At 42.8% G+C, this 16,233-nt stretch overlaps 1 protein-coding gene across 1 annotated transcript in view; it reads left to right on the forward strand.

The window, feature by feature from the left end:
- Nucleotides 1-4,068: 4,068 nt before the first annotated feature.
- The window catches only part of acvr1ba (activin A receptor type 1Ba), a 15,154-nt gene continuing 2,989 nt past the window's right edge, over nt 4,069-16,233 (forward strand). The window contains exons 1-6 of the mRNA XM_008281230.1: nt 4,069-4,230; nt 12,732-12,968; nt 13,079-13,339; nt 13,541-13,771; nt 13,975-14,142; nt 14,259-14,415. Of these exons, the coding sequence (XP_008279452.1) occupies nt 4,167-4,230; nt 12,732-12,968; nt 13,079-13,339; nt 13,541-13,771; nt 13,975-14,142; nt 14,259-14,415 (1,118 nt within the window). The 5' untranslated portion in view covers nt 4,069-4,166. The remainder of the gene's footprint in view (nt 4,231-12,731; nt 12,969-13,078; nt 13,340-13,540; nt 13,772-13,974; nt 14,143-14,258; nt 14,416-16,233) is intronic.

Raw genomic sequence — 16,233 nt, forward strand, 5'->3', positions numbered from 1 at the left:
GTTGGAAGAGAGACACATCTAAAACATGCAGGATTGCGGCCCTCGAGGACCGCAGTTTGACACCCCTGATTTAGAATCAACAATTAACCTCAACATGTTTTTGGACTGTGGAAGTAGGAGAACCCAGAGAGAACTCACGCTGAATGGGGAGAACATGCAAACTCCACACAGAAAGATCCCAGGTGTCCTCACTGGGACAAGAACTGGCGACCTTCTTGCTACGAGGCAACGGTGCTAACCACCGAGCCACCCAGCAGCCCTCTATGCATATTGCAAATACGAACATGCATTTCTTTTATATTTTCACTTTTAACAAAATAATGCAAATATTCAATCTTGTGCAATTCAAATTATATCGTAGATTCAGTTTAAAAGGGAGAGAAATCTTGACAGTCAACATTAAAACAAGTGTTTTTGTTCCATCTTCAGATGAGCAAAACTGCACTGTTTTGACTTTGAGTGAATTAGTTTCAGATGTATTGCATTCGGTCATGTTTTCCCCATGTGTTGAGAAGGTGTTTTGTTTAATTATTTGGTGAGAACCTGTTTTCAAACTGAGGCACATAAGCAATGTTGGAGTGTTACAGAAAAAAAAATGTCCAAAGAGAAATTAAATTTGTGAAAAAATTTGCAACACTTGAAGTTGCCCAGTAGTTGGTGAAAATAAAGGAATCAGCTCCGTCCCTTCTGCTTAATATCGGCACACTGGTGTTTTTCTTTCTTTATCGGCCGTGCTTTCTCTTTCCTTTATCTGTTTATATGTGCGTGTGTGTGTGTGTGTGTGTGTGTGTGTGTGTTGTCTGCCTGCCTGGTTGTTGAACAAACTCCAGAGAGATAATACCCCCTTAAAGTCCCAGTCTGTCTGGTCAGTCAGATGAAGAGCTGGTTATTTTTAACACTGCAGGGGGGTTGTTCAAGTATCAGAGAGGCCAAACTCTCTGTCTGTAAGTGCAGAAGCCCATCTCACTCCTCCCTCTGTTTCCCTCCTCTGTGTATTCTTTTTCACAGTGGGATCATTCCCAGTGTCTCGGCAGAGACAGAGGGATTTGTTCAGCGGGCGACATGCACTGCAGAAATGTGGAGATAAATTGGACGGGGCCGATAATGGACAGATATAAAGCCACAGAGGAGACTATGCAGACACAATTAGGCTTGGGGATAGATCAGTGAGAGTGCTAGGAAGAGGACAGGTGATAAAAGCACCCACAGATAAAGTCCCAAATGCACCTGGTTACAGCCTGACTCACCTCTTGGTAGATGAATGTGTTAGTGGGGCATCGACAGGATGGGTCCCCAAGCTGGGAGAAAAGCCTACATGGAGCTGGACCAAAATACCGTTTGCTATCTTTAGGTCCCTGATTATTTTACACTTCTGTATTAAAAAAGTGCAAGCAGATGTAACTAGCTGATATGTGATCTGACAAACTGGAAAAATAAAGAATGAAATGTTTTTTTTTATGCAGATTAAAACCAAATTGGCCATTGGGGTTTTGATCAGGGGACTGTGGATGAGTATAGACAGCGGCTGTGCCCTGCAGCTACATCAAAGAGGGGCTTGTTTGATAATTGATCAGTCACTGAACATAGATGGACATGTGTGTCTATCGTAGTATGACTAACCTAATACTGATGCTGCTGGGAAAAATGCAGGGAGTCATGTCCATTCATAAGGCCGAACTCTTGCCCTGCTGCCTTTAAACCTTCTTCTGTAATAAGAACATTGAGTGTTTCAGGTTGTGTTGTCAGCCACAGTCACATTAGATTCCTGTTCCATTTACATTAGAAGTCATGCCTGACTTCACTATGTCTACTTTGAACGTAGGCTGCGTTTGGCAACAGACTTCAGATTGACAAATCCTCGTATACACACTTTGACAGAAGATTACGTTGATAGTTAGCAAAGTATTTTTACAAGAGTTAGAACCAGTTTGCTCTGGTAATATACTTTAAAGTCTTGAGCAATAAACGTAATCACAGCTACATAAATTTAACAAGACTGCGTTAACTCTGACAGATTTAGTCTGAAAACAATCATTGTGCGGTCACAGAACCTGAACCATCATTGTGGAGAAGAATATATAATTTGCTGGCTTCCAACAATGAAGCTGCCAATAAATTAGGTTTAACATTTTTACCTTTACAGCATTACCTTTACATCTTTAACTTTATCTCTTTCTTTCATGTCATGAGAAGACACATGAGCTTTTGTTTTCAGATGTAATAAAAATGTTGGATGTTCAGTCTGACTAAGCTTGTCTCCATTTTATTTGCTTCTTTCAAATGCACAATGTTATGACCTTAATCAGAATATTAAAACCGAGCAAAACTGAATTTACCCAGTAGTTTTAGAAAACAGATTGGGACATAATGCAATAGTGTAGTCACGGAAATGTAAAGGAAGAATCTTATAATGAGTGTAGGGACATGGTTTTACATTTTCAGTTAAAAAACAATGCAAGATGTTCAGTTAGACACAGCTTGTTCCCACTTTTTCATTTTTTTATTACATAAGACAATAGTGTAGTCACAGCAAGCAAACTGAATATAAAGAAAGAATTGTATGATGTGTTGTTATCATTAAGTCCTGCATATATATTTTAAAGGAATATGTATGCAGGTATATGTTCTTTTTTGTCTAACATCAGAATTCTGAATGAAAGTTAAGGTTTGTACATGTTCAGTTACAGTAAAATTGGACTGTGATTATTAAAATTTTTTGAATAAATCAGGAGCCAAATGCACAATGTTACAGCGTATATAATGATCTCAATTAAGGTTCAATTATTCTGTAGAATTGTGGAAAATAGATCAAACACTGGTACTTATTTAACATTAGAACTTTTTTTTTTTTTTTTTTTAAATCTGTAAACATGTTTTTATCTGACAGCAGTCTTTTGGGCATTAAAATAATGATGCAGACACAGAAGGTAAACACATCATTTAAAGATGCAGTCTTAATTTAGCTTGTTTACCATAAAATATAGTCGACAGCCTCACTGTGTTTTGAAGGTTGTATTTTTTTGCCAATATTTTATTATTTACATATAAAGACCTCATTTAAAGTTCAGTTATTCTATAGAATTGTGGAAAATAGATTAGTCAGTGTGGATTATGGAAGATGAAAATGCTAGGAAAAATCAGGAATGCACATGTTTTAATCTGATACATATGTCATGTAAGACACATAAGGTAAACCCATAATTCAGAGACTGCTTTACAGTCTTGATTTGGGTACTTTACAATAAAATTTAAATGTTTGTCCCACTGTGTTTTGATGGTGTGAGACTGGAGGGTTGTATTTGAGCCAACATTCATTATTTACATGTGATGACCTCATTTAAGGTTAAATTAATCTATAGAACCCTGGAGAATGTATCAATCAGTGGGGGTTATTGACGATAAAACAAAATGCGAATAAAATCAGGAATATCCTGGGCAGAGACTAAACATGTTTTAATCTGATGAATAAATAAAACAATTATGCAGACACATGAGGTGTGATTTGAAGATGCAGTCTTAATTTGGCTTGTTTACCATAAAATACAGTTGTTTGTCCCACTGTGTTGTGATAGTGTGAGACTGGAGGGTTGCATTTGAGCCAACATTTATTATTTACATGTGATGACCTCATTTGAAGTTAACCTATAGAATCGTGGAGAATGCATCAATCAGTGGGAATTATATACTCTTTTTTTAATGCTAATAAAATCAGGAATACACTGGATAGAGATTGCACGTAAACATGTATGAATTTGACAAATAAATAAAAAATAATTATGCAGACACATAAGGTAAACACGTGATTTAAAGATGCAGTCTTAATTTGGCTTGTTTACCATAAAAAAACGCTGCCTGGCTGTGTTTTGATCGTGTCAGACTGGAGGGCTGCATTTGAGCCAACATTTTATTATTTACCAGCAGCCTGAGCGCTGACCTCGGCGGCAGGAGGGGACGTGCAGCGCGCGGCGGCGGCGGCCCTCCCCTTTAAACATGCACACACACCCCTTTAAACACGTCACTGTGCTGGCTGGCTGGCTGGCTGGCTGGCTAGTATCTGGCGGTGTGGTGTGTGCGGTTGGACTGTGGTTGTGTTTCAGGTTTGGTCGTGTTGATAACGACACACTTCAGACGCAATTTCATCGCGGAGAGATGGGAATTCAGAAGAAATGGCTCTGAAACAAATTGCCCCAACGCTGCTGGCCCTGCTCGGCTTGGCGGCTGTCGGTAATGGTAAGTTTCATCCGAGCACCTTCTCCGGCTTTTGTCTCGATGTGTTTTCCTGGACTGGGCATCGCCTGTTGTCGCTAATCGTCATGGCGCTCTGGTATCGGGGATTTGGCTAGCCGCGTCTAGCTAGCTTTCGACCTCAAAAACCGCGGCTTGCCGTTTGACCGAGGGGGAGAGAAAGAAAAAAAGAAGCTGTTTGTTGTTGATTAGGATTTTTATCGACAGACGAAAAGCCGATGAGTCGCTACTGAACCCGAAGCAAGTAGCTAAACCACAACAACAACATGGTGGGGCTGTCTGTTCCGAGGCGCCAGCTAACGTTTGCTAGCTAACTGTGTAAAGTTAAATAACGTTGATAATTATTATTTGTCTGGAGGCTGTGAGGCTAATTTTAAAATGATTTATTGTGTCGCATGAGAGCACCAAGCGACGAATAATGACCTCCAGTGTGCTGTTGATGCTGAAGTTAATCTCTCGGTGGCTGTTATGCTAACATATTTACAAAACAATCCCGAGCTGGCTTGTGACTGTTATCAGCTCGAGGGGGGAACGACGACACCGTGTCATGATAGCTGACTGGTGAAATATGCTGCAATGTGGTCAATTACAGTTTCGTCACATGTTGTGAGTACCGAGAAAAGAGCAGAAAAAAGGAGGCTCTGAATGAAGGCCCTAACCTACTTTGTGCATGAAATGTGTTTTTGAGGGTAAACACTGGCAGCTCTGCCATTGGTGTCGATTTGTAAGGAGTGAAAAGGCTGCTTAGTGGCCTCCAGCAGAAAGTGAATGCTGGCATAGGGTGACAACAGCCGTACATTCAGCCAACCCAGACAGAAGTCAGAGTTGAAGTCTGGGTTCATTGTGATGGAAATGTGGCAAGTGGGGTCTTTTGAGGCGCCAGTTATGGGACTGCTTCAGCCCCTATTCCTCCCCATCTGCCGGAGCAGCTGATACCACAGCCTCAAATTGGCAATATGTGGCATTAAAACCCGAGTGTTTTGCCTCTGCAGCGTGTCTACTCATCTTCCACTTTGTTCTAAGTACCTCACTTTTGCATTAGGATTTAATAGATTAAACACATGCATGTCTTGGGTTTTGCAAAGCTCAATTTTTTTTTGCTCTTCCTCTGATCTCTGCATTTGCGGACTCTTACCTTGTTTCAACTTGCCACTTACCAGATAAACTTTGTAATAAAAAAAAAACAAAGTACAACTCTGTGTGCCAGAGGAAATATCTTCGCTCTGTTGTCATTTATTAAAGCGTATGTTGTGTTTTAAACAGTTGAGTCATCATACCAAGCATCATAAAAATATTCCTCCCCCGCTTGGTTTAGATAAGGGTGCAATACACCAAGGTTGATCAGCTCATATGAGGCATGCTGGGAAAATTATCACACCTGAGTGACTAGTTTGTTTGACTGGGTTATTTCAACATTAACAGTAATGTGTGAGAGGAAAGTGGGGGTGGGCTTGTAGCCAGAGCAGACACAGGGAGGTGGTGGTGGTGGTGATGGGTTTGTCCAGCTGGCGGGGGGTCTGTCATGCAAAGGGCCCACAAATCTGTCCTGACCCACAGTTTCACACCGCATAATGCATTACACCATGCTAGAGCTGAAACCAGACAAACCTGAAAGTTGCTACGCTAGAGCAGATTCCAGGCCTGCGTGAGTGTGTTTTTGTGAGAACACTTTTTTACTGACAGGTTTAATGAATCTGTCCCATGGTGTTGACTTCACATGCATAAGGATTCGCTGGTGTTATAGGCACTACATGCCCCCATGACGCAGTCAGCCTGGGTGAATTGAACACATTAGCAATGTGATATGGGGCACTGTCAACTACACTGCCGTGAGGTAGGGCGCGTCCCTCCCTTTCTCTCTCCATTCTCTGGCTCTCTTATGTAAAATGCCTGGTGCTTTGTCAGAATATAATCTGTACTTTGTTATCTGTGGTCCCACTTCTGCTTTCATTTACTCACTACCACCAGGGTGCCAAAGAAAGCTTCAGGTTGGGTTGTTTTTCATCCCTAGGTTGAAGGAAGGCCTTCGGTTAGATGAGCTCCTGCTATCTTTTGAACTGTGCCCTCACTTTTACAAGCCTGTCATACAATCAGCAGCCGTGCCAGAGCCTTGTCATTCCCTGATGTGCCCCGGTGTAAATCAAAGACAGGGTGATTGGAAAATGAGAAAAATCCTGTCTTTTCAGTTTTGTGCTGGGAACCGACTGTGCAGTGCTAAACACTTATACAGGTGCTGTTTAATGACATATTTGAAGTGAAAGAGTTCAGCTGGTGAAAGCATGAGCTCGTCAGATCGGAACATGTGTACACCTGCCCATTAGATCAGAGCCAAGGGAATGTACAAGGAAAGGCTGCAAGTTATTGGGTTCAAAGGTGCGTGTCTGTAAATAGAAGAGACGTTGGACAGGGGAAGGGTGACATTTGTATTTCCATCTGGCTTAAGCTTGAAAAGGAGAAAGTTGATTTTTTTTTCCCCGTAGATGTGCAGCAGCTGTCCTGACCTGTTCTAGATGGGTAGAAGCTTTAGTTGTCTGATCTCTGCAGTTAAATTATGATCAAATGAAGTTGAAGCACATCCTCTGTGTAAAATTTCAGATTGCTTCCTGGCCCAAAGACCATCTCCTTAGCAATCTGTGTTTACCAACACTTTCTATATTGTGGCACCGAGCCAGTCAGGGTCAGGTCAGGTCTGGGGTGGTCTAGTTTTCCCTCAATAATGACCAGTGTTGTTAATGACCTCCGATGGCCCGGAGGCACAGAGCCCTAATTGCTACAGCAGACAGCATAGCCTCTGACTGACCCAGCGCTGCCATTACTGACGTTAGACCACAAGGGATTACTACCACCACAGGGCCAGCCCACTTCTTAGCTGCCCGCTTCTCTGTGCCTTTAAGTTGCTATGTGCACTTTGTCTTTTTTTTTTACAGTTTTTTTCTTTTTGCATTACACAGATTAACGTTAAAATGCCATTTGTTACTGTGCCATTTCTGAAATGTACCCAGAGACAGGAGATAGAGAGTTGTTATTGTCGCAGTAGTCTGAGACAATCGTGGTAGCTATGTGAGTGCATGTCTATAGGGCTGAACCTGACACCCGTCCTCCATTACACGTCTCTTTGTAGAGGTGTTTGATTTATTTTTTGGCTCCTGTTGGAATTTAGATTAGATCTGCTCTACGTCGTAATTTTCTGCTGGAAGATGTGCGGTCGACTTGTCAAGTTTTCTCCAATACTTCCCTGACATTGATTTGCTTTGATTGGCGTGATCCAGGGGTAGGGCTGTTTAGTACGAGTGCATTTGCTTTGGGGAATACAGTGTGACCTAATGTTATCTAACTAGTTCTTGAAATACATTTTAAACTGGTACCTCTTGTCTTTCTTGAGCTCCCGTAGTGACATTAACTTGAAACGAGACCAAGTGTGTTTCTTTGGCGGTTAAGCAACCATCCTTGCAAGAGAATATGCAAAAGTGTACCTAGTGTATTAGAAATAAGTTTATTTGGAGCATAGAAGTTTAGTATTCATGCGTCTGAACCCTGTGGCAAATCCCTGTGTTTCCTACATCAACACAGCATTATGACTGGACTGTTTGTTTTGGTGTTTCTTATCTGCTTACTCATTGTGTGCAAAATAACATGAGATAATTTTCCATCCTGAACAATTTGGCCAAATCTAAAGTAATTGTTTAGAGAAGCTTTTTCTAATGTCTTGCTAAATGTCTTTTGTGAAACATGTTTTTCAGTCTGTTGGGTTTTCTTTGATAGGCAATAAAAGCGTGCATCACCACAAAGATCTGTTGTAGAATTGAGTAAAATGTTGTTCTTGCAAATGTTTATAGCAAGCAATGTGCCTGTGTTTTACTGTTTAGTAGGAGATGTGTAGTTTGTGACATTTTTGCTGATGAAAATACCAGAATGTCAGTGCTGGTATTAAAATATAATTTTGGAATATATGAGTTCTCATGTAACATTATTTTTGTTTAACAGAGAAGCCAATTTTTAGCTGAAATGAAATTACAAAAAAAACATCAGATTTTAAATTAACATCACAAATCTGTGGATGGCTTTAAACGGAAGCTTTTGGCACTTCAAGTTTTTTGTCTGTAGCCAAACATTGTAGAGGGTTAATGGTTAACTAACTGTGTGTAGACATAGTGGAAATTTGTCTACACTTCTGCCACTATCCAGATGGGTTTTAAGCTCTATTCAAAAAGCAGATGCATTCATTTGTAGTATTGTAGTATATGTAAATATCACCCAGGCAGCTTTGATCAGTTTGAGAATTTGAGCACCAGCATCGACAGTCAAAGCCTAAAGTGAGTCTGTGCTCACACTTGTGTGTCTTTGAACCCATCCAGGACGACAGACAGACAGACAGGATGGGATGTAGCCTAGAGGGTGGTGGTTGGTAGAGATAGTAGAAGCAGCCTCGGCCCCAGAGACCTCACTTTAGAATCAGATCAGTAATCTGACCCTGAGATGCAGACAAAGGTAATGACTTTCCTCCTTCCCCTAGCATTGATTAGGACACAGTTGTGGTGTGTGCGTGTGCGTGGTTGCCTGTGTGTGTTGCACTCACACTGTCTGGTGGCGTCTGCTTGTCTTGATCAGCTCTCAGTCTGGTATCTGTATGGATCTAATTTCAGCCAGTGCATTTTGGTAATGGTGCTCTCCTCTGCGCACACACGCACGTACCGACAGTCTCCGTCTGCGTCGCTCAGCCCCCCAGAAACCCACCGTGTTTCTGTAACCCGCCGCCCTACACCAAACACGTTTCCACTGTTTTTCCGCAGACTTCATGATATTACCGTGCTCAGAAGTTCACCTTTGTTTTGACAGGGGTTGTTTCGCACGAGTAGGCCTGAACAACAAGTGTATACACAGAATGCTGTCATCAAGGTTAATGGGTAATGCTGTTTGGACTGGGACTATGCTGTGGTTTTAGTTGGGTCCAAGTTAAGGCGACGCTGTTTGTGGCAACAATGTTTTATTAATCCCTTCCTCACTGCGTCTGCCATTTCCTGTCTCAACACGAACGGAATGATAGGAACTCCACATACTAGCAGCTCAAAGGAATCGCTTTTTGCGCTCTGCTCCCTGTGTTTTCCTCTACTGTTCCCTTTTCCTGCTCCCTCCTGTAAGTCAAAGTCTAGACTGGGTTTTAATGACAGTCGCAGCTGGTCACTTGGGCAGACCTCAATCACAGCTGGGGGGCCCTGTGAGACCTGTTTGTTACCCCCTTTACCCCCTTCCCCCTCTGTATTGTGCTGCCCAAATGGGGACCAGCCCCCATCCTGTCTGGCCCAGAGCAGCCCCCAAACATTGGGGTTGTTACTGGTAACCCCAGTCTGTCCCTTGCGCTCCACCCATCCCCCCGCACGGCTCCACGCCGAAGTGCTCTCCCCCACTCTGCTCTTTGTTCGTGTAGGGCCAGTCCAATCCCTCCTCATGTCGCCTTAATCTCCACACAAAGGACCAGTGTAAAGACCACCAATTATGTGGATACAAGAGCAGAGTTCACTCAAAAACCATGCACACCCGGCCTCCACTCAGGTCCATGTGTATTTAGGCTTGATATTATTCCTTCAAGTCCAGCTTTGTAACACTTTTGCTCTGAATCCAGTGAGATATGCAGAGCACTGTGCAAACAACATGGCATTTGGGTGAGTGGTGGTGGCCCGTGGGTTCTTGTTTGATTTAGTTTTGCACCAGAGCCCCGTCTTGAATTGCATTCATCTTAAATTAACATTTTAGTTTTGAGATATCACCTTTACATTGCGGCATCTTTTGTGAAATTTTCTTTAGGGCTGGGTGAAATGTTGTAGTTGGAAAGTAGATGTTTTAGAGAGGGATTCCTTAATGACTATGATTGCATTAAATTGTTAGGAGCAATGTTGCGTATCAGTGACCTGGGCTGTTTTTGGCAGCAGTCACTTTCAGGGATTTTTGCATGAGTATAATGAATGACTTTAAGTTGTTCGGCGTTTGAGTAACTACATTAGTCAGAAGCAAAATATTCCCATCTGGTCATTTTATCCGTAAATGGTTGAGATCACTATCAATTTTAGATATGTTCCGTCATAGATGTCGTTGGTGTTGGCCACCCATAGTGTTTGTGCTTATTTGTGTGGAAGTAGGCTACATATGGTATAGTCACAAGGTAGCCCTAAATTAAAGGGAAGTTTTGCCACAAACCAAACTCTTGGTAGACCACAAACCATCCATGGCAGCCTCAAGAACCGAATGTGTGTGTTTTCAGCCATGTTTGGTTTCCTTCCTGGCTTCTGTCTGTATGTCTGTGGACCATCTGTCTTACCACACACAGAGTCTCCATGATGGATGAGCCTGTTCCTTTCAGATCATGGTGTTCTTATCAGATTGCTCCAGTTAATTCATCGCTGTACAATGGGGGAATATGTTTTTGAGAGGTACTCTCTCATAGCCTTCACTTTGACTTTGTGAGGAAAGATAAAGGACATTAAGTCTAGCTTCTAGTAGTTGGCTGTGATGTGAGTGTGGCAGGGAGAAAACTTTAAAAAAAAAAAAAGTGTCTCTTTTTAAATGTTGGTCCTGCTTTGAGGGTGGATTGATCAAACTGGCTCCTGTCTGGATTCACTTGCTAAAGATTGATCTGTTTCACTGGGAACCCATAAACAGAAGACCCACAAAAGAGGAGTCTGATGGAAAGCAGATTTCAGGTTGTCTGGAGTTGATGGAAATTGAGTGTCATCCAGCTTTTAAACCTACTTGTTTTACTCATGTCATCTATTTTATTTAGCTAAACCATTTGCTCCATTAATGTTGCAGATTAGAAGGATGTGGCACAGGCCTTGTTTTTCTCTCTTTATCAGGCCCAGCCTGCTTCACCTCTGTGTAATCTCCTGGAAATTCCATCTGCATGTGAACTTCAGTGAATTTGGACACACTCAGCCGAGAGTTCCTGCCACTTTCCCGCTCACATCCTGAAGAACAAGACGCACACACATGCACACACACACAAAAACTTTAAACAGATGCGAAATATTACTGAAACCCTGCTTCAAGTGTTCCACATTTCCAGTTACCACTCAGTGAACAAGCATGGACACATCAGCATACACGCTACATGCAAAAAATGCTCCCACACAGAAATCAACCTTCAAGAGTTCAGTTGAGTGGAAACCACTTCTGTGACAACAGGGTTTGTGGTTTTGGCCACTTGGATGTTACAAGCTGATGGTGCAATCAGTGTATCAGTCATTTTGAGTTTTTTTTTTTTTTTTAATCTAAACTGTTCTGAATAATGGCTCAATTGGTTAAAGAATGTGTTAAAAACCTGCTGACATCTTTTGACAGAAACCCAAGTTGGTTCAAATGGGGAAGATCAGTGAGCTCATCTGGTCAAAGAGGTGCTCAGTATAAGACACAGAGGATTAGTGGAATCTTGCCACTCTTAAAATCTTTTCTTTCCTCTGGGCCAGACATTGTCAGCAGTCCAACCGATGCTGAGCCTCTTTTTCTGTAGGAGAATAAGGATTGAAATTCCTCCCCTCCTTGTGTCTCCTCCTGTGTTGTTTTTGGTACAGTGGTCCTGTCTTTGTTAATGCCGCGGCGTTTAATCTTGAGTGGGCCAACCTTTGTTTCATTCAAGGATCAGTTCTGAGCCTGTCAGGCCTCACTCACGGCCCTGTTGTCAGTCAGATAGTTTATCATTTGTGTCTTTTTCCCATGTACAAAAACAAGCCCCACAGTGCTACAGCCATCTAACCATGCCTGCTCCTGCTGTGCACTGTGGTGGTAGAAAACCTTAGAAGAAGCTTTTGTGCTGACATTACTCTAAATGAGAAGCATGTGTGCAATGACTCAAAATCGCATTTCACTCTAAATCTAATCAGTTTGCAGTTTTTTTTTTTTTGCTCTCTGGATTGGCCAACCAGCACTGGTTCTGTTTTACATGTAGCAGATTTGTGTGGACTTTCTGGCACTGACCTCATTTGAGTGGTAGATGGACCACCAGAGTTTTATTACGGCAGCGGCAGGAGTTCCATTGTGTCACCTTTAATAGGTCCCTGCGCAGGAGTGTGCTGTGTTTAATAAAACTCCTGTCTCATTAGCTTAAACAGTGGCAGCTCTCTGTGTCTGTGTGAGAAAGACGGAGGAGAGGAATGGAGCAGAATGCTGCATTGGGGATTTGGCAGGAGCTCTCTTCCCCTTGTTGGGTTTCACTTTGTCTGTCCCACTGGGCAGGTCTGTCTCCACCCTGCGTGTTTGGGTTCATCTGCAGTGAAGGATCTGATTTCAGGGCCGCCAGGGCCGTCTGGCTGCTTCTGCTGAACTCTAAGGTCTGTCTGCATGTCATAAAATGCCCACAATTGAATGGGACAGTCTTCACATTTTGTGTTGAAACGGTGGGGTGAGTTTGCCCCCTACTGGACAAAATGGTGAAGTGACATAGATGACTTTTTAACCCCATGTCTCTATCTAACAAACTGTTATTTACTGTCTTTCAGCATTACGTTGCAACTGCACAAACTGTGAGAAGACAGGCTATGAATGCGAGACAGATGGCGCCTGCATGGCCTCAACTTACTACATCCAGGGGAAGGAGCAACACGTACGCATCTGTATCAACCAGGACAACCTGGTGCCCCCTGGACAGCCCTTCTACTGTCTGAGTGCTGAAGGCCTCCTCAACACTCACTGCTGCTATGTAGATTACTGCAACAGTATTGACCTGAAAGTCCCAGGTGAGGCACCATCATCTAACATCAGAGCTCTTTCAATCCAGAAGTGACAGTGTTCAGTCAGCTGATTTTAAGCAACTCACCTGTGCTTCTCCATTTTTTTTCTCTCCTAGTCCCAACAAAGGGGGGTGACTGGTCAGGCCCAGGAAGCACCTGGGGGCCAGTGGAGCTGGTGGCAGTTATTGCAGGGCCCGTGTTCCTGCTCTGTGTATTGCTGATGGTCGGCGTGTTCCTGTTCCAATATCACCAGAGGGCCTACAGCCACAGACAGAGGCTAGAAGTTGAGGACCCGTCATGTGACCATCTGTACTTGGCCAAGGACAAGACCCTGCAAGACCTCATCTATGACATGTCCACCTCGGGATCAGGTTCTGGTCAGTACATGCTACCTCCTGATTTAATGATCCGTCTTGTCGATAACAGCAGTAGCCTCCCATAATTAGCCAAATGAGCCATAACAGTCAAATGATTCAGACTTTGATTCTGCTGAGGGGACTTCCAGCAATTTACGTCTACAAAACAAGTCTAAAGGGAACACGAGCTAATTTATTTTATCTGTCTGCTCCTTCCTGCAGGTTTACCTCTGTTTGTGCAGCGGACAGTGGCCAGGACCATCGTGCTGCAGGAGATAATAGGAAAGGGTCGTTTTGGCGAGGTGTGGCGAGGGAAGTGGAGGGGAGGAGATGTGGCAGTGAAGATCTTCTCATCCAGGGAGGAGCGCTCCTGGTTCCGAGAGGCTGAAATCTACCAGACAATCATGCTACGGCACGAAAACATCTTAGGATTCATTGCAGCAGACAATAAAGGTGAGGAAGCCCGGGCTTTGTGGAGACCGCTTACATTCAGCTCTCATTTATCCATAACATACCATAGAAGCAACATTGCTTAGAAAGTGAAATGAGAAGGAACTCCAGCTAGGTGAAAGGGATCTGTGTCAATGTTTAGAGATTCAGTTTCACACTGTTCAGTATTTGTTTAAGTAAATGGTCCATCTGTTGTTCTCTTTCAGACAATGGCACATGGACTCAGCTCTGGCTGGTGTCAGACTATCATGAGCACGGCTCTCTTTTTGACTACCTGAACCGCCACTCTGTCACCATCGAGGGCATGATCAAACTGGCACTGTCAGCTGCCAGCGGCCTCGCACACCTACACATGGAGATCCTCGGCACTCAGGGTAAGATTAACCGTCCATTTAAACGGGACTAAATGGATGCAGCGAGTACACAAATGAACACAGCAGGAACATGCTCTAAATGCAAATGTAATGACGTGTTATCTGTTCTCCTGCAGGTAAGCCTGGCATTGCTCATCGCGACCTCAAGTCTAAAAATATCCTGGTTAAGAAGAATGGCATGTGTGCCATAGCTGACCTCGGCCTGGCAGTCCGCCATGAATCCATCACAGACACAATCGATATAGCACCGAACCAGCGCGTGGGCACTAAGAGGTAAATGTTTCCATACTCATCAGCACGCAAATGGATACAGTACACTGGGGATCTTGCAGGTCTTCCCCTGGTCTTAAAAAGCAAAGTCTGGCAACGCTCTGTATTTTTCTTTCTGTCAAGTCAAAGCACATGTAAATCCTGTTACAATGAACATGGCCCCTGCAGAAGTCTCACATTCACAGCCGTCCTTCTGCTGCCTTCTGCTAGAAATTTTAGGAGCAGATGCTTGCTTGAAGCTGAAAACTATCCCCAACAAATTCACAATTTACTTCTATTTAAGTAGTGTTTGCTAAAAACTCTAGTTCACATTAAAATGACGTTTTTAAGCCGACATGCTCTCCGTCTTCTGTCAGACCCAAATGGCTTGAGGCTGAGCGTCACACAGTAGCACTGTCTCAAAGTATTGAGAGTTGCATTTCTTGCTGTAAAAAGAAGCTTTTCTTATTCTAAAATGTGTAAATAGCTTTGAGAAGTGTTCAGCCAAATTAAAGTATTTGCTTAAGTTCTTTCAACCTTTCAGAAAATCCCAGTGATGGATGTTTCTTTATGCCAATATACAGGCCTTTTGATCAGTCACGTCTTTTCCTAAAACATGACACATTATGTTCCTTAAACCTTGAATTTTGCTAAATGACATCATTGAAAAGGCTGTGGTTTTGGCCCCTGAGGTTGACTTAAATATACTAAAATTCTTATGTGGTGCTTTGAAGTGATGTTTCTTTACAGATTAGCTCGGCAAAGGAAGCACAAGAAACCAAACCTTAGCAATAAATGAGGAAATGTGTTTATCGATATGGATTATCAGGCTCAAGATCAATAATGAACACATGAAAAGTGGAATTCTCTAAGATTAAAGTAAAACAATGTCATTGTACTATTGGCATCAAGTCTGATTATAAGACAGCTGACATTAAGTGTTTACTGCTGTTGCATCCTCGCCGTTAATCACAGGCTGGCTTCTTTTACGCTGAAACACAGCTACTGTCTTGTGGTCTGGTGCTGAGCAGCTCCCCAGTGAGCTGCACTCGCCAGGATCCTCTCAGCCATAGATTGTAGCGCGCTTTACAGCTGCTCTGGCAGTCTTTCTTGCTTTGATGAGGCCGGTTCAGACAGATGCTCAGCCTGGTACTGTTGGACTCTGCCTCTCTCTCTTGTACAGGGTCAAAGAATCTGCATGTTCACTTTTAGTTTAGTCTGACTTAAATGGATGTCGACTTTGGGTCATTTCCTCTGTGCAGTTTGGCAACTTTCTCCTCCCTTTCCGCTATCCACATGTTTTAAGAGTCCCCATAGCTCCATAAAACAAAAAGAACAACCTTCAAACAGCAACCTACACGCTGAAAATGGCACGAGTTGAGAATTTGGATTCGGCAGTATAGCATGCCTGCTTGCTTCTTTTGTTGAATTACCCATTTTAAGGCAAAACTCTTAATCTCTACGTGCAAGTGTTTTACCAAAGCAACCACTTCGACACAGTCCTGGGCTTCAAGTCCCCAAGAGGATTGTAATTGGTTTCAAGAAACAATCCAGAGCATTTTTCCATCTATACTGAGATGATAATAAGGTGCAGATTTCCCATTCTTCAGTGCTGTGTGACACAACGCTGTGGAGGTCAGTCTGCTTTAAGTTGCTATTTGTTTATTGGCTTGTTTCAACAAAAAAAATCAAAAGGCAGAACACTTGCACATGAGACAAAAGTACATTTGCACCAAAGAAAACAAAACGAGATAAAGCAGGTTCAGAAAAATCTAATTAGAAAACATTCAAAAAATATTAAAAAGCACCACAAGGAAAGCACAGGATTCAAAAAGAAAGGAA

The sequence above is a fragment of the Stegastes partitus genome, unplaced genomic scaffold (genome assembly GCF_000690725.1).
Source record: "Stegastes partitus isolate 25-593 unplaced genomic scaffold, Stegastes_partitus-1.0.2 Scaffold227, whole genome shotgun sequence".
NCBI lineage: Eukaryota > Metazoa > Chordata > Actinopteri > Pomacentridae > Stegastes > Stegastes partitus.